The following is a 22,351-nucleotide window of genomic DNA, read 5'->3' on the forward strand; positions in this document are numbered from 1 at the left end:
TCTTGGGCACATCACTCAGCWTCACGGTATTCCAGGTATCCTTATCCCAGGATCCTATCTGACTAACGTTATGTAACTCGCAGTGTATTTGAACGCAACCAATGGAAGAACTAATTAGATAATGGCCACTGCATRTGCAAAGGGCTATACTGACATTACAGCAAGGCAGGTGCTAATTGCAGCTGATTAGTCCAATAGCAAGTGCCAGAAGAAATAGTCGCGTTCAGAAGTGGCACTCAGAGCTCAGCTATTCATTCCCGTGGCATGCCTCATTTCCAAGAGCGCGCGGCCGCGTATAAAAGCTTTCGGCCCCGGTGCCGTCCRCAGGACTCGGACTCCCCGCTCAGCCCATCCGTCGCAGCTCACACGGTGAGTTGGATCCTCTCAGCTGCCTCCGATTCCTAGCGTTTTCCATTAGAAAAAGCAAAAGAGAAGAAGTCGGTGGCATTTTTTCCCGCTGACAGGCCGCTCATCCCCGAGGGCTTTGCCTCCTCCACCGCGAGATGCAGTACCGCAAAGGCGAAGGCGACCAGGACTGGTGCCACGGCGGCTCGGCGTGCGCGGAGCAGGGCTCGACGTGCAGCGGCTCGTCGGGGTGGTGCCCCGAAAGCCCGGTGGGCGCCGGGGGCCTGTCGCCCTGCCACGACCCCGGCAGCCTCAGCCGCGACATCGAAGGCTCCTGCCAGAGCGAGCCGCAGGGCTGCCCGCCCGGCGAGCCCGYGCGGCCCCTGGAGCCCTGGCCCATCCAGAGCTGCTGCCCAGTGCCGCAGAGCCGCTGTCCCAGCAAGCCCCGGAGGCGAGTGGAGCTGCCCCCCGAGCAGCCGCTCTGCCCCCCCGTGAAAATCCACCGCCGGCCCCTGCAGCAGTATCGCCCCCCGCKGCACCCCTGCGAGCCGGGGAGCTGCGGCAAGCCCCGGCGGAGAGTGGAGCAGCTGCCCGCGCCGCCRGCCTGCCCGCCCGGGAAAGTGCCCCTGTGGGTGCCGCAGCGGTGCTGCCCGCCCCGCCACCGCGCCGCGCCGCCCGCCCCGCCGTGCCCCTGCCAGCACCAGCAGAAGCAGCTCGCTGCCCTGCCACCCTGCCTGCTGCAGGAGTGATGCCGGCAGCGGCGCGGTGCTGAGCCCCCGCCGGGCGCCTGCATGCTCCCGCCCCGCGCGACGTGCTGCCTTCGCCGTGCACGTGCTTCGCTTCCCAGCAAACCGCCTCGGCGCAGCTGCCGCCGCCAGCAGTCATCCCTCCGCACGGACGGGCCGGGAGCAGGCGTCCCCTGCCTGGCCCTAGCRCCAGATATCTTCAATTCCCAGGGCTCTCACCGTCCAGGCCCCGCTTTGCTCCTCCTGGGGCGAGAGCAGCCAGTTCCCTGCTCTTGAGATGGCTAAACTGAAGGAAAGAGCCTGAGCGAGGATGTGCAAACGGTCTGCCGCGCATTCGCCTTCTCCCACGGCTTCTGCGAACCCTGATTTTACGGCTGTTTGAAAACAGAGACAGGGCTGCAATGAAAAATAGCCACACGATATGACCGCAGGGGCATCAGGGACTCCTGCCRTTTTACTTTCTCCCTGTGTGTTCAAGAATAAAGTTGATGAAACTTAGCTGAAGCTTGATTTTTCTTTTCCCCTGGAAAACATCACCAACATTACATATTAAAAGTCATTAAAATTCTCGCAAGAAAACTTGCAAGGTTAAAAACAAAATYAGGATTTCAGCTCTGGCTATAGCGTTTCTACCAGGCTGAACTCCGGTGGCGTGCTGTGAAACCTTCTCCACCGTGGTTATCCGCCACCGGCCCGACGTCTGGACTCCGCTCTGGTCCAGCACGTGCCCTTTCAGCGAGCGAGCTGGGTGCAAACAACTTGCTCTGTGATGTGTGCCRTGCCCTCGTTAGCTCGACGGCAGCGTTGCGTTGGGAGGGTCTCCCTCGTATAAACGTTAATCCTGGCAGGGAAGCASGTGTCTCAGCACGGGAGGTGTGTCTGCGTGCCAGGAGTGCCTTTCCCTCAGCGCGGGAGGCGGCAGACCAGGCTCTTCCCACCCGCGAGTGGGAAATTCAAATTTCAACCAAAAGGAAATCCACCTGCACTGAAATTCAACTGAACTTTACCTTTAAAAATTCCTTATTTTATTAGCTGCTTTCCTCCAAGCCTCTTTTCCCGTAAGCCCCTTGGGGGGTTCCCAGACCGCTCCCTGGCGCAGTGCCCGATCCAGAGCCTGCAATGCCTGCAGCAGCGTTGCACGCACGCGCGCCCGCTGCGGCATCCCGGCCTGCTTCGGTCCATCTTTCCCRCAAAGCGGCTTCACGGAGGGGCGCCGCAGCCCCCGGGGCGGCGCTTGGCCCCGTTCTCCCTCCGCCTGCCCCGGCCCCATCCTGCACCCCCGGCGGGCACCACGGCCCCAGCTTGGTGCCGCCTGCGGATCTGCCCGGTGCCCTCCGTCCCGTCGTCCRGGGCGCTCGGGAGGGTATCAAACAGCAGCATCCGAGCGGCCGCCAGCTGTTCCCCCCCGGTAGCTGCCCCTCCGGTCCGCGTCTCCCCCAGGGGAAGCGCAAAGGTGCCGTGGGAGACRGCACCGAAAGCCCAGGTAGCGCCGCCCCAGAGCCGCCCGCCGGCACGGTTTGCTCCCAGTGACTCCGCGGGCTCTTCCCCATCACCTTCTCGCGCTTCGGGCGCCTGGAAATGCTTTCGAGGGCCGGCAGAGATGGGAACACCGGGACATTAGCGCCAGGCACACGGCTCTTCCTGACTCACGGGGCGCTCGGCAGCCTCCGCCCCGCGGCTCAGTCCTCTGAAGACGGTGAATAAGTTCGTTATTACCCACCTCGTGTAGCTGATGTGCGGCTTAACGACGTGAGTCCTTCATGTGCTCTGCTCAGTAACTTCATTATAATTAAGCGATGCTTATCAGGAATAATGAGTCAACGAGAACATGCCAAGCGCAGGGAACAGCATCCAAATGGAGGGGAAGTTTTGTCAATAAATAATTTAGTCCTCGTTCCTACAGCGTGTTTCATTTGCAAGGGGAGGGCTTGAAACAATATAAAAGGCCTCCTTCCCCTGGGCCTCTCACAGTCTGCTCCCCTGGTCTTCGCCTGCCTTCCCTCGCCTCTCGGGTAAGACGCAGCTCGGAGGAGCTCAGGTCGCTCGGATGGGTGTCTGGACGCGGGAGGTTACGGGCTGGGCGCTCTTGCTCCGGCCTTCGGACTGTCCTCCGAGCATGAGGGCTGGAGGATGATGGGCAAAGCCGAGAGACGGACTGCTGGGGGCTCGGATGCGGGATCCGCAGCACCGTCACGACGTGCTCCAGCGCCTTACGGCTGCTTCTGTTCTCTGAGAAAAAACAGTTAAGGGTAAGGTCAGAAAGAGGGTTCGGACATAGTCTGGCCAGCACTGGGCAACTGCAAGAATTGCCTTTAGGTGCAGGCTTTCACGCTAAGCGAGGCTGGCCTGTGCACGGATGAGCTTTGCGGGAAATTCAAGGAAAACAGAGGGGATGGAAACGCAAGACATACCCTGTTCGGCCATGTGTTTTTCAGGTTTTTCCCTACAACTCAAACATGATATACTCTTCTGGAAGAGAGTCATACTTCAACTTGAACTCAACCTGGTACGGTCCCTCGGGGTCCTGGCTGGACACGCGGCGCACGCCGTTCCGCTACGGGTACGGCTCCTGCTCAGGGTGCGACAGCGAAGGCGTCGAAGGCATGTGCGGGCACGACTACCGGCATTACGGCTATCGGCAGCCGGTCTGCTCCGAGAGGTGCCACGGCTATTCCACGGCTAATTCGTGCCACGGAGGCGGCGGGTCGAGCTGCGCCCGGAGGCCCACGTACAGCTACGGGTCCTCGGGGGGATGCAACAGCTACGGGAGGTCGGTCTGCTCCGAGAGGTGCCACGGCTCGTCCGGAGGAGGCTGCCAGGGAGGCGGCGAGTCGAGCTGCGTCCGGAGGCCCACGTACAGCTAYGGGTCATCAGGGGGATGCAACAGCTACGGGAGGTCGGTCTGCTCTGAGAGGTGCCACGGCTCGTCCGGAGGAGGCTGCCAGGGAGGCGGTGGGTCGAGCTGCGTCCGGAGGCCCATGTACAGCTACGGGTCATCAGGGGGATGCAACAGCTACGGGAGGTCGGTCTGCTCCGAGAGGTGCCACGGCTCGTCCGGAGGAGGCTGCCACGAGGGCGGCAGAGCCGTGTGCGCCGAGCCGTCGTCCTCGTGCCACGGCTCGGGGTACCAGGGGGGCAAGCCGAGCTACGGCAAACCAACGCAGCGTGTCCAGCAGTGCTGCCCGGTGCAAACGTACGCCCCGCCGATGCAGCAGGGCTGCGTGCCGGTGGCAAAGCAATGCCCAAGCCAGCAGCAAAAGCAGGTCTGCAAAGTACCAGTCCGGAAGATAAAGTAATGGGCACGAGGAGCTGGGGTGAATGAAGAAACTTCTCATTCTCCCGACTTTGCCGTGATGTTCGGCACGTCCTGCGTCACTCGGATTTCCCCTCTTGCTGTCGTTTGGCCTGTAGCACGCTTTGAAGATGCAACCCACTGTCTCAGTGAGAAATACTAAGCGCTGTAACTTATCCTCTAGGGTAATGCAATGTTGAAGTACTCTGCGCTGTGATAAATTCACCTCCTACATTTCTGTTTCACTGCAGATGTGGAGGCAATAAAGAGATAATAAAGTCCCCTTGTATCAGTGTTTTCCACTTCATCCCTTTGAACTGCTTCTGTCCCTTCGGTGGCTGAAGCTGATGCCTGCGGTGTCCCCGGCCACCCTCCCATCTAGGTCGCTAGTCGATTCAGCCTGGTGTCACCTTACTCCTGTACTAGATACACCGAAAAGAAAGAAATCTTTGTTCGGAAGGAACTAACAGTTTTCATCACGGGCTGTGTATGCAACCCAGCAATTAAACACTAATATGAAATAACCACACACTTCATCAGAGAGGCAAAAATAAGAGGGTCTGCTTGGCACATCGTCTCACTCACTGAGGAAGCAACAGGTACAATTTGACTTGCCTCATAAGCCTCCAAAAAAGCCCTGGGGAAAAAAAAAAACCTTGGTTTCTAACCAAGAGGCGAGTGACTTGCCGGACCCGCTTGCTCTAGCGGGGCGAAACGCCCTCAGCCCCTGATCAGACGGAGCCGGGTGGGTTTAGGAGAGGAACTGCCCGGCAGGACCGCTCGCAGCCGACGTGGGGACCCGGGACCGGTGGCTCACTGCACGGCCGGCGCAGGAGAGACCCTCCGCCATCGCCATCCCCATGGTCCGCCCGGCCCCACATAGCAGGAGGATCTGCAAAAGCAAAGCAGCGAGCACAGGCCTCAGCTGCCCTTCCCTGCGACGGCGGCTTCACGGCTGCACCGAGCGAAAACCAGGAGCTGAAATATGGAAGAGCAACCACCACACACAAGCCGCTCGGGACCCGCGATCCGCAGGTCTCGCGGTGGCCCGGGTCTCCAGGGTGCGTGAGCATCSTGCCGGCAGGCTCTGCTCAGGAGGTGTCTCCATGTCCCAGAGAGACGATAAACATGTTTGTCATCGTCCAGGGTATAATTAGCGCTGCGCCGTGAATAATAGTTTCACACAGATTTTCATTCTTCTGCTGTTTGTGAAATATCCCCAGACACGCTGGGATTTCCTCACGGATCTCTCCCTTTCAGTGATTCAGCTCCATCGGTTAGCAATGAATCTTGTCGACGCTGTGTTTTTCTTTATCCGAACTCCGCTATTATTAACATTACAGTGGCCTCTAGAGTCCTGGCCGAGATCAGCCGCTTCCCTCCCCRAAGCGGAGCTAAACGGCCGGAGATRYGGATGCCGGTGCCGGAGCCGGGCACGGTTTGCCCTGACGSTCTTCCAGCGGCAACGCCAAGCTCGGCTGGGGCAGGGGAAGACGTGTGAAAGGCAGGAGAGCAAATCTGGCTGCCGGGAGAAGCGATCCAAAACCGATGCTCCTACAAGGTTTGGGAAAACCGCCGCCTGCCCCCGGCAGCCGGACGGCACCCACCACTCCGCCGGCTCCCCGCCGCGCGGCCGCTCCGTGTGGGTTGCTCACAGCGTGGAAGTTAACCACGTAATTACGCGCTCGGCTAATCCCAGACCACTACCCGGGGCAGATATTCCCCCTCCCGAAAACAAGGAGCCCGGCTTCTCCAGGTCCTTTCCGCAACACCAGCACGCTTCCGACCGGCACGTGGTTTTGCCGGACTGTCTCTTCTCTACCTTCACAACTCGACCGCGTCTCAGCTGGTTTAACCGAGACGAGCCAACGGCGGCGCTAAGCGACCTGCCGTTAGGGCTTTTGCGCCTGGAGTCGCAGCTCTGGGTTCACGGGCATTTGCGGGACYGAAGCACCTTTAGGCCTCGCAAATTCGGCAGTTTTTAGGAACTGTCATTCCCGCTGGAGTCCCCGGGATCTTTCCGGAGCCCCGGCAGCGAACGCTGCGCRCTCTCTAGCTGCAGTTAGCCCAAAAAAAACCAAACTGGCGACGCTGTGGAAATCCAGCCGCCCACGCAGCTCCCCGGCCACACGCGGCGCGGGCAGGGCTGGCGGTGACGCATCTCCATGGCGCGGGGAAGGCGACCGGCAAAAAGAGGCGATGCCCGTCCCGGGCGAGCGTGCGTCACGCGAGCGGCCTGAACGGCGGGGAGGCGGAAAAAAAAGACCTCGGCGACGGGGAGGTGCCGCGTTTCCGGACGGGCTTCGCAGAAAGGAGATAAAAGCGCGCGGGGCACCCGGGGAGCCGCGTTGGCTGCTCGTCCCCACGCTGCTCGAGCACCTCGGTGAGCGCGCGGCTCGGGGACGCGGTGACGCCAGGAGCCGGAGGGGGCCGGAGCGGCGGGCGTGGACGGGGCGCGGGGCAGGGAGCTTCGGAGGCGAAGGGAGGCTGCGGGATCTCGCTCCGCCCGTTTCGGGAGTACGAAACACGGCGAGGTGGGACCCGCTTCGGAGACGGAGCCGGGACGACCCCGCGAGCGCCCCGGGAACCCCGGGCAAGGCGCAAAGACGACCGTGGGAGTTGGGATCGATGCGACTTCCCGGTTCCTCCTCCTGGGGAAAGCAGCAGTGGGGAAGGGACGGGACAGGACGGGATGGGATGCGCCGGCACCGCTGATAACGCCGGCTCCCGGCGGGGCTGCTGCGGCCGGCGGGACGCACGGCGGGCGCTGACATCTCCTCTCCCCACAGGCCAGCGGACACTCCAGGATGTGCTCCCGCCAGGACAGGGACCAGTGCCACCAGCAGGAGCGCTACACCCGCCAGACCGGCGGCTGCCACGGCAGTAGCAGCGGTGGTGGCTGCCACGGCGGTAGCAGCGGTGGCGGGTGCCACGGCGGCAGCGGCGGCGGCGGCTGCCACAGCAGCGGTGGCAGCGGCGGGTGCCACGGTGGCAGCAGCAGCGGTGGTGGGTGCCACGGCGGCAGCAGTGGTGGCAGCGGCTGCCACAGCAGCGGCGGCAGCTCCGGGTGCCACGGGAAGCCGCAGGTGCAGTGCCAGCAGCAGCAGCAGCAGCAGCAGATCCACCAGCTGCCCTCGCAGAAGATGAAGTGAGCGGCTGCCCCGGCCCCGCTCCTGCCTGCTCGCCGGCTGCCTGCCGCTCTCCAGGCTGCGCCGCGGCCCCTCGGCTGCCCGRGAGCCAATAAAACCACCATTTCCTGAGCCCTCCCTTGTGTCGGTGCTTCCTTAAACTCTCCTTCCCCATCGTCCACGTGCACCGCGGGGGCTCAGCTGGGTGTATGAGAATATAAGGTCTGTCCCGTTGTTAACACATCACATATCGTAATCAGAGGAAGAACGAATCCCCGACTTCCAGAATTGCAGCCGGTTCTCCATCCACGCCACGGCGCCCCGAGGAGGTGCCCAGCCTTCAACACGGGCACCAGGAGACCGTTGGGCCTCACTTTTAGGGGAAAATGGTATCGTTTCCTGAAATAGCAGAGCTAATAGAGGATAATAATAATAATAATAATAATAATAATAATAGAGGAACTAAAAGCTAATGGAATTCAATTAAGCCTTCAGCTCTCGTGTTCGGCTCCCGCAGACAGGGCTGAACCACGCTTCGTCCCCCAGCTGCCCCCTTTCCTGCTAGGAGCCAGGAACAGCAAGGTCTTTGGTCGGATCCCAGGGGGAACGGGTCGGGATGTGGTTTTCCCATTGCAGACGGGGCAGCTTTCTCAGGGGATGCTGCTTGCACGCAGCGCGGGCGTGGGAAGGGAGCCGCAGGGCGCCGCTCGCACGGGTGGCCCCGGGACGCGCCGCACACAGGCAGGAGCTGAGCTGGCGCCGGGAAGCAAAGCAGCCTGGAAACCTCGGCGAAGGGATCGTTGCAGCAAAAAATCTTTCCTGCACGCCAGCCTCCRAGACACGTTTCCTTAATTCCTTCAGGCAAAGGGAAGCACCAGCCCTTAGGAAACCTGGTGCACAGCCGGTTACCCTAAAAACTCTGCTATGTCCCTTCTCAGTGAACAAATGACATCATCACCCAACAGGGAAATCAGCACTAAATTCTCCCGTGCACAACATGGGTCCCTGATCTGGGCGAGACTTGACTGCTGCCCAAATCCTCTGGGAAAGGCCAAATTGCACCAGCTCCAAGCCGCGCAAAGGCGCCTTGCGCAGCCRCGCGTTTGTCTTTGAGAGTCCGGTCTCCGGCTGTGGCCCGGGTGCGAGGAGGGGTGCACGGCACCGGCACCAGCACCGGCACCGGCACCAGCCTCGGGGACGCTGCACCCGCCCCGCGCACAAGGCAGCCGCTTCCCTGCGTGTCTGCGCTCGCCCTGAGAGCCGCGCGGATCTTGCCCGCAGCGCGCCCAGCTGTACCTGGGTGCCTGCCCAGTTCCTCTGCTAATTGCAATCGCAGCCACCGGTTTCTACATGAAATTTCCCGGCCTCGGTGGCAGCGAGCGCGGTCGAGGCAGCTCGTGCGTGGTGCTCGGCGAGGCCGGCGGGTGCTTTCCAAGTGGGAGCCCCGCAGCCCCGGAAGACGCTTCCTGCCCATGTCATGGTCCCCTCACCACAAGCACGGACACCCATGGGATACAGGGAGCCGGGCACCAATTCAGCCCCCGCCAACAGGAATTTGTCTGGAGCCCAACAGGAGCCACCCAGCCCAACGGCTTCCGGCAGAAGCAGGAAGAAACTCATTTTCCATGTCACTAACGGTGCCGAGCGTGACAAACCAGGATGAGTGGAAGCGTCTCTTGGGAAAGACGTCCGCTCCCAGCCCTAACAGTCCGAGACCGTGTGCTATTCCCTCCGCCTTGGAGAGCTGCTCCAGCACTCCTCTTTATTACCAAGGTGCATCTTAGCACCTATYTGAGTGGTTTCCAACCTTATTTTCYACGTCTCAGACTTTTTCTTGCTTTTATCCCTTAAATAAAGAGCTGTCTGTGTTCTTTATGGGTCAATGCACCTTCTGCAGGGAAGATTTGGGCAGGCTGGTGAAGTAGGTAACTTCAGATGGGTCTTTCAATTTCCGAGCCTTCATTTCCATGTCTCTATAATTAAGAGGATGAAAATCCCTGTTCTTTGCCAACAAAGTGCTTAGGGACTTCGTCGTGAAGTGCCCAGAGACACGGGCACAGATACAGCAGAGCTTGCAAAGCTTTCGGGGAGCTCCAAGACCGTGTTCTGGCAGCTCGGGGGCCTTTTGGGGGAAACCCACATCCCTAAGGTCAYGGAGGGGAGAAGAAAGACCGAAGACCCGAGACGCTTCCTTAGGGGAAGCCCAGGAACGTCACGTCCTTGCTCCGCTGACGGCAGCCGCTTTGGCGCAGCCTTCGCGCCGAGCTGCCGGGGGAGAAAAGGGAGAGACTTTCTGCTCCTTTTTGCTGGGATTTTTCCCGGGTTTGTCCAGTGCCGGCCCAACAGCAGGGTTTAGACTCCAAGAGCAAGGCCTCACGAAATGGGCCCATAATTATGCCTGGATTTAATTTAGGAAAACAAAACCCAAGCAGATAAGCCCTTGGAAACCCGGGCACCCACGGGTTTCCCCATTAAGCCAGGTGAGGCTGGCAATTAGACACTTATGTGGCACAGGAAACAGATAAAATGGGAATGATATCCATCGCCAGTGAGTCAGGCGAGCCATGTAAACAGAGGGTGGTTGGATGGGGATTGGGTATTGCATTAATAAATCACTATGACGGAGAGCTGTCTCATTTCCGGAAAGGGGACCGGGGATCCGTATAAAGCTGCCCCCGTCCTGGTCGTCTGCACCCACTTCTCCTCTCGGCTTCTCCTCTGAGCTCAGGTAAGCCTGGCGACACCGGCACGCTTTCCTCTTGGGACTTCTCCTCCACTGGCGGCCGCAGAGCACAGGCTTCGCTCGGAGGCCGTGCTCGCCCTCCCGGCCCCGCCGCGCCAGGTACCAGGGCCAAGGCACCCTCCTGCTCGGGGATGCTCCCAAACCGGCAGGCGCTCGGAGGCGGCCGGGGTCGCGGCTCACGGCTGCGGCCACGCGGCGCTGCAATAGCAGGCTGCCGAGATCCCCGGTGGGCGGCCGCAGGGATGCGGCGGCTGCTCCGAAGGCGCAGCCCGCTCCCGGGATCCTACCCGGCCGTGCGAGCGGCGGGTGCCTGCCACAGGCGCAGCTCCCGGTGGGGCTCGTGCTCGCCCGGCAGGCGCTGACGGCTCCTCTCCCCGCAGGCCAGCGGACACGCCAGGATGTGCTCCCGCCAGGACAGGGACCAGTGCCACCAGCAGGAGCGCTACACCCGCCAGACCGGCGGCGGCTGCCACGGCGGCAGCGGTGGCNAATGAATCTTGTCGACGCTGTGTTTTTCTTTATCCGAACTCCGCTATTATTAACATTACAGTGGCCTCTAGAGTCCTGGCCGAGATCAGCCGCTTCCCTCCCCRAAGCGGAGCTAAACGGCCGGAGATRYGGATGCCGGTGCCGGAGCCGGGCACGGTTTGCCCTGACGGTCTTCCAGCGGCAACGCCAAGCTCGGCTGGGGCAGGGGAAGACGTGTGAAAGGCAGGAGAGCAAATCTGGCTGCCGGGAGAAGCGATCCAAAACCGATGCTCCTACAAGGTTTGGGAAAACCGCCGCCTGCCCCCGGCAGCCGGACGGCACCCACCACTCCGCCGGCTCCCCGCCGCGCGGCCGCTCCGTGTGGGTTGCTCACAGCGTGGAAGTTAACCACGTAATTACGCGCTCGGCTAATCCCAGACCACTACCCGGGGCAGATATTCCCCCTCCCGAAAACAAGGAGCCCGGCTTCTCCAGGCCCTTTCCGCAACACCAGCACGCTTCCGACCGGCACGTGGTTTTGCCGGACTGTCTCTTCTCTACCTTCACAACTCGACCGCGTTTCAGCTGGTTTAACCGAGACGAGCCAACGGCGGCGCTAAGCGACCTGCCGTTAGGGCTTTTGCGCCTGGAGTCGCAGCTCTGGGTTCACGGGCATTTGCGGGACCGAAGCACCTTTAGGCCTCGCAAATTCGGCAGTTTTTAGGAACTGTCATTCCCGCTGGAGTCCCCGGGATCTTTCCGGAGCCCCGGCAGCGAACGCTGCGCGCTCTCTAGCTGCAGTTAGCCCAAAAAAAACCAAACTGGCGACGCTGTGGAAATCCAGCCGCCCACGCAGCTCCCCGGCCACACGCGGCGCGGGCAGGGCTGGCGGTGACGCATCTCCATGGCGCGGGGAAGGCGACCGGCAAAAAGAGGCGATGCCCGTCCCGGGCGAGCGTGCGTCACGCGAGCGGCCTGAACGGCGGGGAGGCGGAAAAAAAAGACCTCGGCGACGGGGAGGTGCCGCGTTTCCGGACGGGCTTCGCAGAAAGGAGATAAAAGCGCGCGGGGCACCCGGGGAGCCGCGTTGGCTGCTCGTCCCCACGCTGCTCGAGCACCTCGGTGAGCGCGCGGCTCGGGGACGCGGTGACGCCAGGAGCCGGAGGGGGCCGGAGCGGCGGGCGTGGACGGGGCGCGGGGCAGGGAGCTTCGGAGGCGAAGGGAGGCTGCGGGATCTCGCTCCGCCCGTTTCGGGAGTACGAAACACGGCGAGGTGGGACCCGCTTCGGAGACGGAGCCGGGACGACCCCGCGAGCGCCCCGGGAACCCCGGGAGAGGCGCAAAGACGACCGTGGGAGTTGGGATCGATGCGACTTCCCGGTTCCTCCTCCTGGGGAAAGCAGCAGTGGGGAAGGGACGGGACAGGACGGGATGGGATGCGCCGGCACCGCTGATAACGCCGGCTCCCGGCGGGGCTGCTGCGGCCGGCGGGACGCACGGCGGGCGCTGACATCTCCTCTCCCCACAGGCCAGCGGACACTCCAGGATGTGCTCCCGCCAGGACAGGGACCAGTGCCACCAGCAGGAGCGCTACACCCGCCAGACCGGCGGCTGCCACGGCAGTAGCAGCGGTGGTGGCTGCCACGGCGGTAGCAGCGGTGGCGGGTGCCACGGCGGCAGCGGCGGCGGCGGCTGCCACAGCAGCGGTGGCAGCGGCGGGTGCCACGGTGGCAGCAGCAGCGGTGGTGGGTGCCACGGCGGCAGCAGTGGTGGCAGCGGCTGCCACAGCAGCGGCGGCAGCTCCGGGTGCCACGGGAAGCCGCAGGTGCAGTGCCAGCAGCAGCAGCAGCAGCAGCAGATCCACCAGCTGCCCTCGCAGAAGATGAAGTGAGCGGCTGCCCCGGCCCCGCTCCTGCCTGCTCGCCGGCTGCCTGCCGCTCTCCAGGCTGCGCCGCGGCCCCTCGGCTGCCCGGGAGCCAATAAAACCACCATTTCCTGAGCCCTCCCTTGTGTCGGTGCTTCCTTAAACTCTCCTTCCCCGTCGTCCACGCTTGCAGCGGAGCTGGTGCACGCGCTCGCCCCCGCTGCGCGCGGGCCRTTTCTCGCCGCACCCTGCCGCGCTCGGTCCCGCGCTCGTCCCGCGCCCCGCCGCCCCGCGGCGCCTTTCTGCCCCGGCCTCTCGGCTCGCAGCGTCTTCCCCCTCTTCCCTCCGGCGGCAGCACCGGGGTTTCGGCAGCTGCCAGGGCTCTGCCGGGGGCGGCTCTGCTGAGGGCTTCGTCCTCCGCCTGCCRCGGGACGCTGGTTGTCACTGCGTCTCTCATGACAGTCCGGCATGCTTCAYGGGTATATTTTTATTGCTTTTTTAATTGTATTGCAACCATTTATGTAACAAAGAGAAAAATAACCCTAAAAACCTCRTCGATATGTACAATGCAGAAACCCCCAGGTCAGGGGGCCGATGCACAGACCCTTCCAGACAGCTTGTGGATCCCATCCCGCGTCCCTTGCCGTGACGGGAACACACTGCCACAGAAAACCCCCAGCCTTACAGCAAAGTGATCCTTCCCAGGAACTACCTGCCTGTCCGCAGCTTTACTCGACGGTGTAGATGAGGATACAAACACTGCAGACCYGGTTACTATATGCAATATTTTTTCCCGGTGGAACAAATGGTTTCTACCATCCCCTTCTTGCTGTCACAACAGCCTCATTTTATTGGTTTGCAGTCGGGAGCGCGGAGCCATCCCATTTCCCCGGCCGCTGCTCCCTCKCTGCCAGGCAGGATTTCTCTGTGCAAACTGATCACGCAAAGACACGGGTAAAAGCTTTCCCAAAATAAAAGTAAGGGCTGAGTTTCCCTTTTTTTAATGGAGAAGAAAGACAGTGCATGGCCCCAGCTTCATTTATTAGACTGAAACATTCCTGTAAGCGTTGGGATGAATTTCTGCCCCCCCCCAATTCCATGGGAATTTTGTCATAGACTCGAATACGCTGCAGATGAACTCCCAGCCACAGCCCTTTAATTCTCAGTGCAGGACTAACTGCCTCTCCTTACTCTTCATTACCGTACGGCCTGAGTCAACTAATTTTGCAGCTCGTTCCAGCCCTGCCGACTAGAGGTTTTTCGCTTTCTAGCCAAAAGTGGAGGGGGACAGGGGCTGGGGCAGGCGCTGCCTGTCCCGGAGGAGCAGGGTTCCCGCAGGGAGACGCCGCACTGGCCGGAGGCACCGGCACCCTGCTCCTTTGCCATCTCGGGAATGCAGGGATCCAGCAGGGGATGGAGGAAAACGCAGCGGGGAGTTGCTCCGAAGCCCCGTGGATGTTGCGCCTTTCCCAGCTTTGCGCCCGGTTTTCCGTGAAGCCGTCGGAGCTGATTGAACCCCCCCCGGGTCAAGCAGAGCCGGGCGTTACCCGCCGGTGCCCCCCGGGGCAGGACGGCCGCCCCCACCTCAGTACACGCAGCGCTCGGCAGCGCCCCTCTCCGGCTGGTTCATCGGCTCCGCGTCCGCATCCAAGCTGGAGACGCACCGGTACTTGCCGGTGGGCGACCGCTGGGAGAAGAGGAGCAACAGGGGCCCGTCGGACCTCCGCGCCGGGCGGACCGGACCGGGAGCAGCGCCGGTGGGAGGCCGGCGGCAGCGGGCCGGGGAGGACGCGCCGGGAGCGACTCRAGCTCGGCCGCCTCCGCTGCCGCCCGGCGCCCTGCTCCCCACCCTCCTCCTCGCCCCCGCGGCTACCTTGGCAGGCGCAAACTCCTGCTGGATCAGCTTCTTGAACTCGCTCCTGCTGAACGGCTCGGATTTCTTCCCCTTCCCGGCGCTGCCCTGGTGGCTGCCCATCACGTCCGCGATGGCTTTGAGGAGTCTGGACATGCCGGCGCGACGCTGGGGGCCTGCGGAGGAGCGAGGGCTGGGACGGGGCACGGCGGCAGGGCTTTGCCGGACCGCGCGGCTTCGCACCCCGGCGCCCGGCGCAGCAGCACGAAAGCAGCCCCGGAGGCAGAGCGGAACAGCAGCCGGGCCAGGCAGGGGCTTTAGGGGGGGGGCTTTTACCACGTTAAGCATTTTTCCTGACCTGCTTTGAGATGAAATGTTGAAATCCCATAGAATTAAYTAACCCGAATCAGGTCCGACAGTGCAGAACGTTTTCAGTTCAGGTTCAGCCTTTCTAAATGTTGTCACCAGAAAATATCCATTTTCTGCATGCTGCAATCTGGGCGATCGTCTGCCCTGGCTGCTCTCGGGACTTTCCCCTGAGCTCACTCCTTCCCTCCACTTTCCCTCTCTCCCTGGGGAGGTGAGTAAATTAAAAGGAGCTTCGTCCCCCGTAACCACCTCAAACACTTGATGGGTTTAATGAATCAGCTCCCGGAGCTGAGCTAAGCGCCGGGAGAAGGGAATCCGGGTGGTTTAACCCTGTGCTTGTGTCTTTAGTCCCTCCCGCCCCGAGCCCGGCTGGAAAGGACCAGTTGCAGAATTGCGCTGGAAACGTAAAAGCTCATTTCAAGCCCAGAAAGAGACGGAGGAGACTCACCCTGCTCACCTGCATCAACCAGTCGGCGGGCACAAATTGGGCCGGCAGAGGCGGCTCCGTGCAAGCTCGTCGCGGGCTGCCAGCGAGTAGGCGGAGGGCGAGGATTTCTAGCGGTCAGTCCTGTTCTCCGGCTGCCTCTCCGTGTGTGTTGCCACACTTCCCCGGAGAACCTCCCTGGGGAGGATGTTTTCCCTTGGGAAAGGCGTATGTAGGGCAGCACGTGGYGGGGGCCCGGAGCGGGGAGCCCCGGGCTCTTCCCGGGGGAGACCGGTGCGGGAGCCTGCAACGAGGGCAGACGGGGGGGGGAGGAGGAAGGGGGAGGCTTTTTGGCCAGGCCAAGCTTTAAACTGAAGGCGCAAAAAATCAAATGCACAGTGTTTAGCTGCATCCATCCGCAGAGTTTATTTTTTTAACCCCAGCTCAGACAGGAAAACCTGAAAACTGCATTTCTTATCGCACGTGTTGACGGGGCAAGCGCGGCTGGGATGGGACGCCCGGTGCCAGCGTGGGCTCAGGGGAGTCRGCGACCTCGGGCTTGCTCACGGGCCTGGGGTTGTGACGAGCCCTCACTGCCGCCGCGGGTGTGCCAGCATTCATTCGGCAGCCCGAGATCGTCAGATACGGCACGGAGCCGGCGGCGACCTGGGCCTCCGCAGGCAGCACCCACGTGGAGCTGGGGAGGAGGCGTCACGGGAGCTGGGCCGCGCCGCCCCCGTCCCACAGCACCAGGCATTCCGGCAGCCCGAGGGCTGCCAAGGAGCCGCAGCCCCCGGAGCGGAGTTAAYGTGCGCCCGGGCAGAGCAGCCCAGGGGCTGCTCCGGTCTCCACCGCGGGTCCGTCCAGTGCTGGGCTGGAGGCAGCACGGACTCTGGCCCGTCGCTTGGTCGATGTGAACAACCCCGCAGGCTCCCAAATCCATCACTCTGCCGAGACCCRGTGCCGGCACGGTGCGCGCCACGGCCCGGGGACGTCGGCGGGGCGGCTGGGCGCCGGGGCGGGAAGCACTTGCGGAGGAGGACGGGACGTTGACGCACCACAACAGCACCTACGACGGTCGTACTCCTCCCTCCGCCGTCCCAATTAGCGCACATCCGCCCAGGGAACGAGGGGAATTAGGAGGAAAATTGCTCTGAATCACTCCGAGCAATTTTCTCCCACTGGCTACTCCCTCCCAGCCGGCTGCCACCACGGTGCCGTCCCGCTGCGGCTCGTCCTCCCCCGGGGCCGACACGGCTGCGTCGGCCACCAAGGAGTTGCTGGAGGCCGGGCCCAGCTCCRGCTCCGGCTCGCTGGGTGCTGGGTGCCAGTTTGCCGGCAGTGGCAGGTCGGCACCTGGCCCTGGCCCTCGCCAGCACCCCAGCATCAACCGTTTTTGCCCCGGGTGGCTCATCCCGTTTGGTGCGCCTGCACTGATAATGAAGGCGATGTGCCACAGCACCGGGCATCACTCAACACCTCTGGGGCTGCTGACCCTGCGGTGGGGAGCCAAGGGCGGAAGAGGGGACGAGCCAGGTGCCGGGCTGCAGCCCAGGTGTGGGCACGGCCCAGCCCCAGCTGGGTCACATCCCCTCGTTTCAGGGCCGTTCATAAAGCCCAGCCCCGCAGGCTGGGGGTTTCTTGTACTAATCCAGTTGGGGGGCTTGGAGAGGGGGTCTGCAGAGCTGGGGGTCTGCAGAGCCACCCCGAGGCTGTTTTGCAGAGACCAGGGGTGATGCACAAGCATCTCTGGCTGCAGGGTGAGGAATAGAGACCTGGCTTGTGCCTGCAGCAGGGACCCACCACTTGGAGGGGACACGGAGGTAGGCACGGAGCAGCTTTGCAGGGACTCTCTGGCTGGGGTGAGYGCTGGTGGGAGGCAGTGAGCAGGGAGGTGATGCTCGGGGAGACCAMTGTGGGGTACACCACCCCTGAGGGCGGCTCTGGCATTCACCTGCCTCCACCTTGCTCCTTTGAGCCCTGCCCTGGAGGAACTGTGCTGCCTCTTGCTTTTACTGCCCTCGTGAGTCAGAGGGGTGGAAGGATGTGACAGTACCGGGGAAGACCCCGACCCCTCGCCGGCAAAACCCCGATGCAGCTCGAGCAGGGGGAGCATGAGGGAGGTGTTGCAGGTGGTGGGAAGCAGGTGCTTCTGGCAGGAAAACAGCCCTGCTCGCAGCAAGGCGCGTTTACGCCGCAGGATCGGGGGTGGTTAAGGGAAGGGGCCGGGCTCGCTGCGGCGCCGGGGAGCAGGTCGGGGCCGCCTCGGGCCGCGAGGTGGCAGCAGGAACCCGCCGCAGCAGCCGCCTCGTCCCGGGGCCGCCGGGGCCCGTCCTCGCCGTCGGGGCCGCCGGGGGCAGCGAGGCGCCTTGCGCGGAGCCCCGCGGCTGCAGCGCTGAGCATCCCCCGGCCGCGCCAGCGGTAACGCGGCTGCGGCGCCTGACACCTTCCTCCGTGCGTTGCTTTGGCCTTTCCTCCTGTCGGGAGCTGTGAGCTTGGCTGGGGGACGCGTGCAGGCTTGGAAACTGCTYGGCTGTTGCATGATGACCCGGGTTGCCTCTGCTCTCTCAGAGGCCCTGCAGGTACAGGCCCACCAAGCACACCTTGGCTGGCATGTTCGCTATTTCCCAGTGTGATGTTCAGCTGCCCCGGAGGGTGACACAACAGCAGCCCTGTGTAATGGCCTGCTGGGTTGGCAAACATCCTCTTGCACCAGCACTGCAAGCTCTGGGGCGGCTTCTGTCTTTATTCTGGTGGAGGGCACTGGGGCCAACTCAGATGTGCCCAGATTGATGTGCACTTGGCCCCTGCACAGGGAGACCTCCACCCTGTCATGCTAAAGCACAGAGGTTGAACACCCTCCAGTGCTGCACTCTGAAAAGCCGATCCTCCATGGGGCAGGGGGAACCAGGGCCCCAAACCACCTGCCTGTGTCCTGAAAGCAGGAGCACGTCCTTATGGGCCAGCCCTGGTGGGGCCAGCTCAGCCCTTGGGTGCTGGCTTGTGCACAAGCTCAGCTGGACACCAGTGGGCGACTGTGCTGAGCTGGTGCCTCTCTTTGAAAAGGGGTTTGAGCTGCAAGGTGCTTCCAGCAGTGGCAATGAGCTGCCGCTGCTCCCCCAGCATGGGGCCGTGCTCCCTTGCGGAGGCCCTGGCCAAGCGCAGCTATGGGATGGGATGCRGGATCCGGCTCGGTGCACTGGATGAGGGGATGCTGTGGCCAGTGCATGCCTTCTCCCTCGTGGGAAGGCGTTTGAGACACTTCACGTGTCAAAATCCGTCCAAAGGAAGCTGAAGCAACCTGGGCAGCCGCTGTGAAGCAAACTTGTGGCGGCCCTGTGCAAAACGGGGCGCTTGCTTCAGTGCCACTGCTTTTGGGAAGCTTGCGGCGAGTTTCTTCACAGAACGGGGTGATTTCAGGATTTCGACTCACCCTTAGGAAATCACAACTGTTCCTTTTTTTCTCTAAAAAATGCATTGGCAGATCAATAGCCAGGCTTGCTTCCTTCGTGGTGCGAGGCAGCTTGGCGTTATGTGGGATTCCCAGCTGCCTGTTCCTGAAAGCAGTGGTTAGTAACAGATTATCTCCTCRCTACGAAGCCAAGATGCGCTGTGTTGAGTAAGGCATGGAGATAGCTGTCTCTTGTCCGCACGAAATGCGGCAGCAGAACCCAAGCCTTGGCCGCAGCAGCCTGGCACACCCAGCTCGCGGACGAGCAGCAGCATGCGCTGGTTGGCGTTGGCAGATGCATTTGGGGAAATCGCCCTGGCACGCTCCCTGCCCCAGCTCCGAAACGTTTGCTGCTATATTAGATACCCAGCACCGCCGACGAGGCGGTGTGAGCTTGGCTCTGGTGTTCCTGGTTCATCTGAAGTATACTAAAAAGCACTAGTTGGCCAAGGTAAAAGTTTTTGCTGTTTTTCCTGGGTCTGGGCCAGGCCTGGCAAAAGCAGCTGCAGCTGAGTGCCGCCTGCACCCTTCCTGGTGGTTGTGCTGTTAGCCAGGGATGTTTGATCCGGTGCAGGGACAGCCAGCGGTGCGGTCGCTGCCCCAGCTCCCTTCCAGCAGGGCCTTGCGGAGCGAAGCGCACCGGGCGGGCTGCTCCTCCATCCCCTCCCTCGCTCACCCACCGCTGCGGTGTGCTCCTAGCGGAGACRTAGGATGCTTCCAGCCCGAAAGGAGCTCTTTTAATTTGAGAAGGTCTCTGCTTTTCCAGTTATCCCATCTGCCCTGAGCTACGGAGCCCACTGCGATGGGGAGGGTGGAGGTTTGCACCATGGAYGCCCCTGCAACCAGCCCTGCTCTTCCCTCCCTTGCTGTCCCCAAGCTCCCACCTTGCCCCTAGAAAATTGTGTCCTATTTCAAACCTCAGTTTGCTTAATTTAACCCATGGTGGGGGAGAGAGGAAGGTGCAGGCTTGTTGCCTTGAGACACACAGACACACAGAATAGCTTTGACAGCCTGAGCAAATCTTTATTAATCGGTGGCAAAACCATTGGACCTGAGAGGAGGGAAGAAGAGAGGGAGGCAGAGCAGATTGGTGGGGGCAGCCCGGCTTTGCGGCTCGGTGGGTGCCGGTGAGCGCGGCCCGCCTCAGTGGTGGTGGTGGTGGCCCTGCTGCTGGCCATGCTGCTGGCCCTGCTGGCCATGCTGCTGGCCATGCTGCTGGTCCTCGCAGAAGTGGAGGTGGTCGTGGGTGGCAATGGTCACCCTGATGATGAGGAGCATCACCTCGCCAAAGCTGAGCTGATGGTCCTTGTTGGTGTCCAGGTCCTTGAAGATCTGGTCGATGGAGACCTGGTTCTTCACGTGCTGCAAAGGAAGGGCCAAAGAGGGAAGGTGAAGCCCCGTCAGGCACGGCTGRGTCCCAGACCAGCTCGAATGTCCCCCTCCCGCTCGTAGCCATGAACCGCTTTCTCTGTGCATCTCCGCTTGGCGACAGCTTAAAAGCACTTCACCCTCTGCTCTGGGTTGTGACAAAACATGCATTTCGGTTTGTAGTTCTGGCTCCTTCACATCTAGATGGCAAAGGAGTAGTTGGGCAATTGCTAATAACGCGGGCGGCTGCAGGCGCCCGCCGGCCCGAGCAGCCCTGTCCCRCCGTGGCCCGGCCGCCCTCGCCCGCCGCAGCAGACCGCTGCACAGCTCTGCCCTGCGCGTCGGCGATGCTGCAGAAAGCCAGCGCGCAACCCAGCCCTGAGCACCGCCTTGGGGCTCGAGAGGTTCAGGGCTGCGTTTTCCTCCTCCGCCTTTACGGCAGCTGGCGGAGGGTGTTTGGCAAGCGGCAGCGCAGCCCAGTTCCCTCCCTGCGCAGGGTGCACGACACCCGGCTTCACCGCCGCTCACCTTCAGGTAGTTCACAAGCTGCCTCTCGATCAGGAGCTTCAGCTCCGCGTTGGTCAGGGTGTCTTTGTCCCCCTCCCGCCTCGAATATTGGTGGAAGACATCGATGATGGTATCGATGGACCTTTCCAGCTCAGAGAGTGGTCCCCGGGGTGTCTGGCAGGCCTGGAAGGAAAAGGATTGCGTGGGATAACTTCAGGAGCCCCGGGAGAGGGGAAAGTCTGCTGATGTAAATCAGCAAGGCTCCTGCATAACCGCCTGCTTTGCACCGGGGGAGGAGGCAGCCTGGCTTTATTTACGGTCGTCCTGGTGTCGGAACAGATTAGGGCTGTTTGTTTTGGTGTGCTCTTATCTACAAGCCGAGGGAGGCTGAAGGGGTTTGTGGTCTTTGCCTGCATCTGCTCTGGGATGTGCAGCTAAAGATAACATCGGAAAGCTGCTTTTCCCAAATGCCTTCTGCCAGGCAGGACCTGTTGGGAAGATCCTCCAGCTGAACAGGTGAAACTGGAGCCACCTACATAGCTGATGGCTTGGAAAAACCTGAGCAGAGACGCAGGTGCTGAGTGCGAAATGAGCTGTCCCCAAGCTCCTACGCGCACCTAGAAAAGAGCATCAAGAGACCTCGGCAGCCAGCAGCCCGCTGCCCTTGCACTCACCTGGCTCATCTTGACGAAGCGGCGAGATGGACTCAGGCTGGAGTGGAGACGCTCGCTGAGCGGCATCTTTTATAGCCTGGCCGGCCGTGCCGTCCCCCCGCTTGTGAAATGCTTCTGTTTCATCCAATTCCACTCCATGGTCATGACATACTTGTGCGTTGCTTAAGCCTTGGAGGTAGTTCCTTAAAAGGGGTCTCTGCGGCTTTTCCCGCAACATCGGTGTGTCACGTCCCTGCAGATGTCGTGGGAGGCGTCTGGGGCACGGTGGCATTGCTGACCTGGGCTCCTGGGGTGCAGCTTGTGCCACCTCCCAGCACAAATCCCCTCGGCTGCTGCTTTAACTTGGCCTGGTTTCTCCTGCTCCGATTTTGGGGTTGCTTTTCATGCCAGGAGGCCAAGGGGACCTGCGGAGTCACCTCCCCGTTTCTCCCGCTTGCCATCAGCTGGTGCTGAGCACTGGGCCCAAGCGCCCTGGGGCGAGCAGCTATCCTCAAAACGCAAGCGGCACGGGGCAGTTCCCAGCCTGGCCGGGCTCCAGGAACCCGGCTCAGCTCTGCGGTTAGCAGCAGCCGGTGCCAAAGCTGCTTTTTCCCCACCCAAGGTGTTCCTCCAAACCGCAGAGGCCGGGTGGGGCCCAAAGGTGTATTTTTACCCTGCTGAACGGCAGAGCTCTCGCTCCGCGTGGCTGCGTGCTCATCTCGGCGCTGCGGAGAGCGGCTGCAGACGGTTTGGCTCGGAGCGGCTAAGATTAGGAGCGAAACAGGATTTTCCAGTGCTGCTTTATTAAAAGCCCTCCCTGCCCATTCAGCTGACTCGCTCAGGGTTCGGGGGTTTGTTTAACCTGCCGAACGTGATGCTAATCTCGGACACGAAGCGCAGGCCGGAACGGGGCCGTGCACAGCCCGCAGCGAGCCGCAAACGCGGCAGCCCGGTGCCGGAGCCCCCGCGGGACGCCGGCCCTCGCCGAGGGCGATGCGCCGCGTTTCACAACGGGGGTGTTTTGGCGCACGAAACAGCTGGGGAGGGGAYGGGGCGTTTCACAACAGGGTGCTCGGGACCGTCAGCGCAGTTGCAGAATTTTGTGGCAATTTCAGGAAACTGCAGTTCTTGTCATTTTAGC

General features: G+C 62.0%; 4 protein-coding genes across 4 annotated transcripts; 3 read left to right on the forward strand and 1 right to left on the reverse strand.

Annotated features, from left to right (window-relative positions):
- Nucleotides 1–3,547: 3,547 nt before the first annotated feature.
- LOC112973219 (loricrin-like) lies at nucleotides 3,548–4,387 on the forward strand. Its single transcript, XM_026080834.1, has 2 exons — nucleotides 3,548–4,177; nucleotides 4,232–4,387. The coding sequence occupies exons 1-2, from the start codon at nucleotides 3,548–3,550 to the stop codon at nucleotides 4,385–4,387; spliced, it is 786 nt and encodes a 261-aa protein (XP_025936619.1).
- Nucleotides 4,388–7,190: 2,803 nt separating this feature from the next.
- Nucleotides 7,191–7,535, forward strand: LOC112973274 (keratin, type I cytoskeletal 10-like). The gene has a single exon (XM_026080945.1). The coding sequence runs from the start codon at nucleotides 7,191–7,193 to the stop codon at nucleotides 7,533–7,535; it is 345 nt and encodes a 114-aa protein (XP_025936730.1).
- A 4,733-nt stretch (nucleotides 7,536–12,268) lies between these two features.
- On the forward strand, nucleotides 12,269–12,613 carry LOC112973275 (keratin, type I cytoskeletal 10-like). The gene has a single exon (XM_026080946.1). It carries the CDS (start codon nucleotides 12,269–12,271, stop codon nucleotides 12,611–12,613), a length of 345 nt encoding a protein of 114 aa, XP_025936731.1.
- A 7,067-nt stretch (nucleotides 12,614–19,680) lies between these two features.
- On the reverse strand, nucleotides 19,681–21,337 carry LOC112973225 (protein MRP-126-like). Its single transcript, XM_026080870.1, has 3 exons — nucleotides 21,232–21,337; nucleotides 20,579–20,740; nucleotides 19,681–20,044 (listed from the first exon to the last, which is right to left on the reverse strand). Exons 1-3 carry the CDS (start codon nucleotides 21,295–21,297, stop codon nucleotides 19,826–19,828), a joined length of 447 nt encoding a protein of 148 aa, XP_025936655.1. The 5' UTR covers nucleotides 21,298–21,337; the 3' UTR covers nucleotides 19,681–19,825.
- Nucleotides 21,338–22,351: the final 1,014 nt, after the last annotated feature.

Source organism: Apteryx rowi, unplaced genomic scaffold, assembly GCF_003343035.1.
Source record: "Apteryx rowi isolate R43461 unplaced genomic scaffold, aptRow1 scaffold_530, whole genome shotgun sequence".
Lineage (NCBI taxonomy): Eukaryota > Metazoa > Chordata > Aves > Apterygiformes > Apterygidae > Apteryx > Apteryx rowi.

Coding starts and splice junctions, on each gene's coding strand:
- LOC112973225 (XM_026080870.1), bottom strand. CDS start 21,297: ATGCCGCTCAGCGAGCGTCTCCACTCCAGCCTGAGTCCATCTCGCCGC. Junction 20,741..21,231: donor GCTTCGTCAAGATGAGCCAG/GTGAGTGCAAGG, acceptor TTTTCCTTCCAG/GCCTGCCAGACACCCCGGGG. Junction 20,045..20,578: donor AGCTTGTGAACTACCTGAAG/GTGAGCGGCGGT, acceptor CTTCCTTTGCAG/CACGTGAAGAACCAGGTCTC.
- LOC112973275 (XM_026080946.1), top strand. CDS start 12,269: ATGTGCTCCCGCCAGGACAGGGACCAGTGCCACCAGCAGGAGCGCTAC.
- LOC112973274 (XM_026080945.1), top strand. CDS start 7,191: ATGTGCTCCCGCCAGGACAGGGACCAGTGCCACCAGCAGGAGCGCTAC.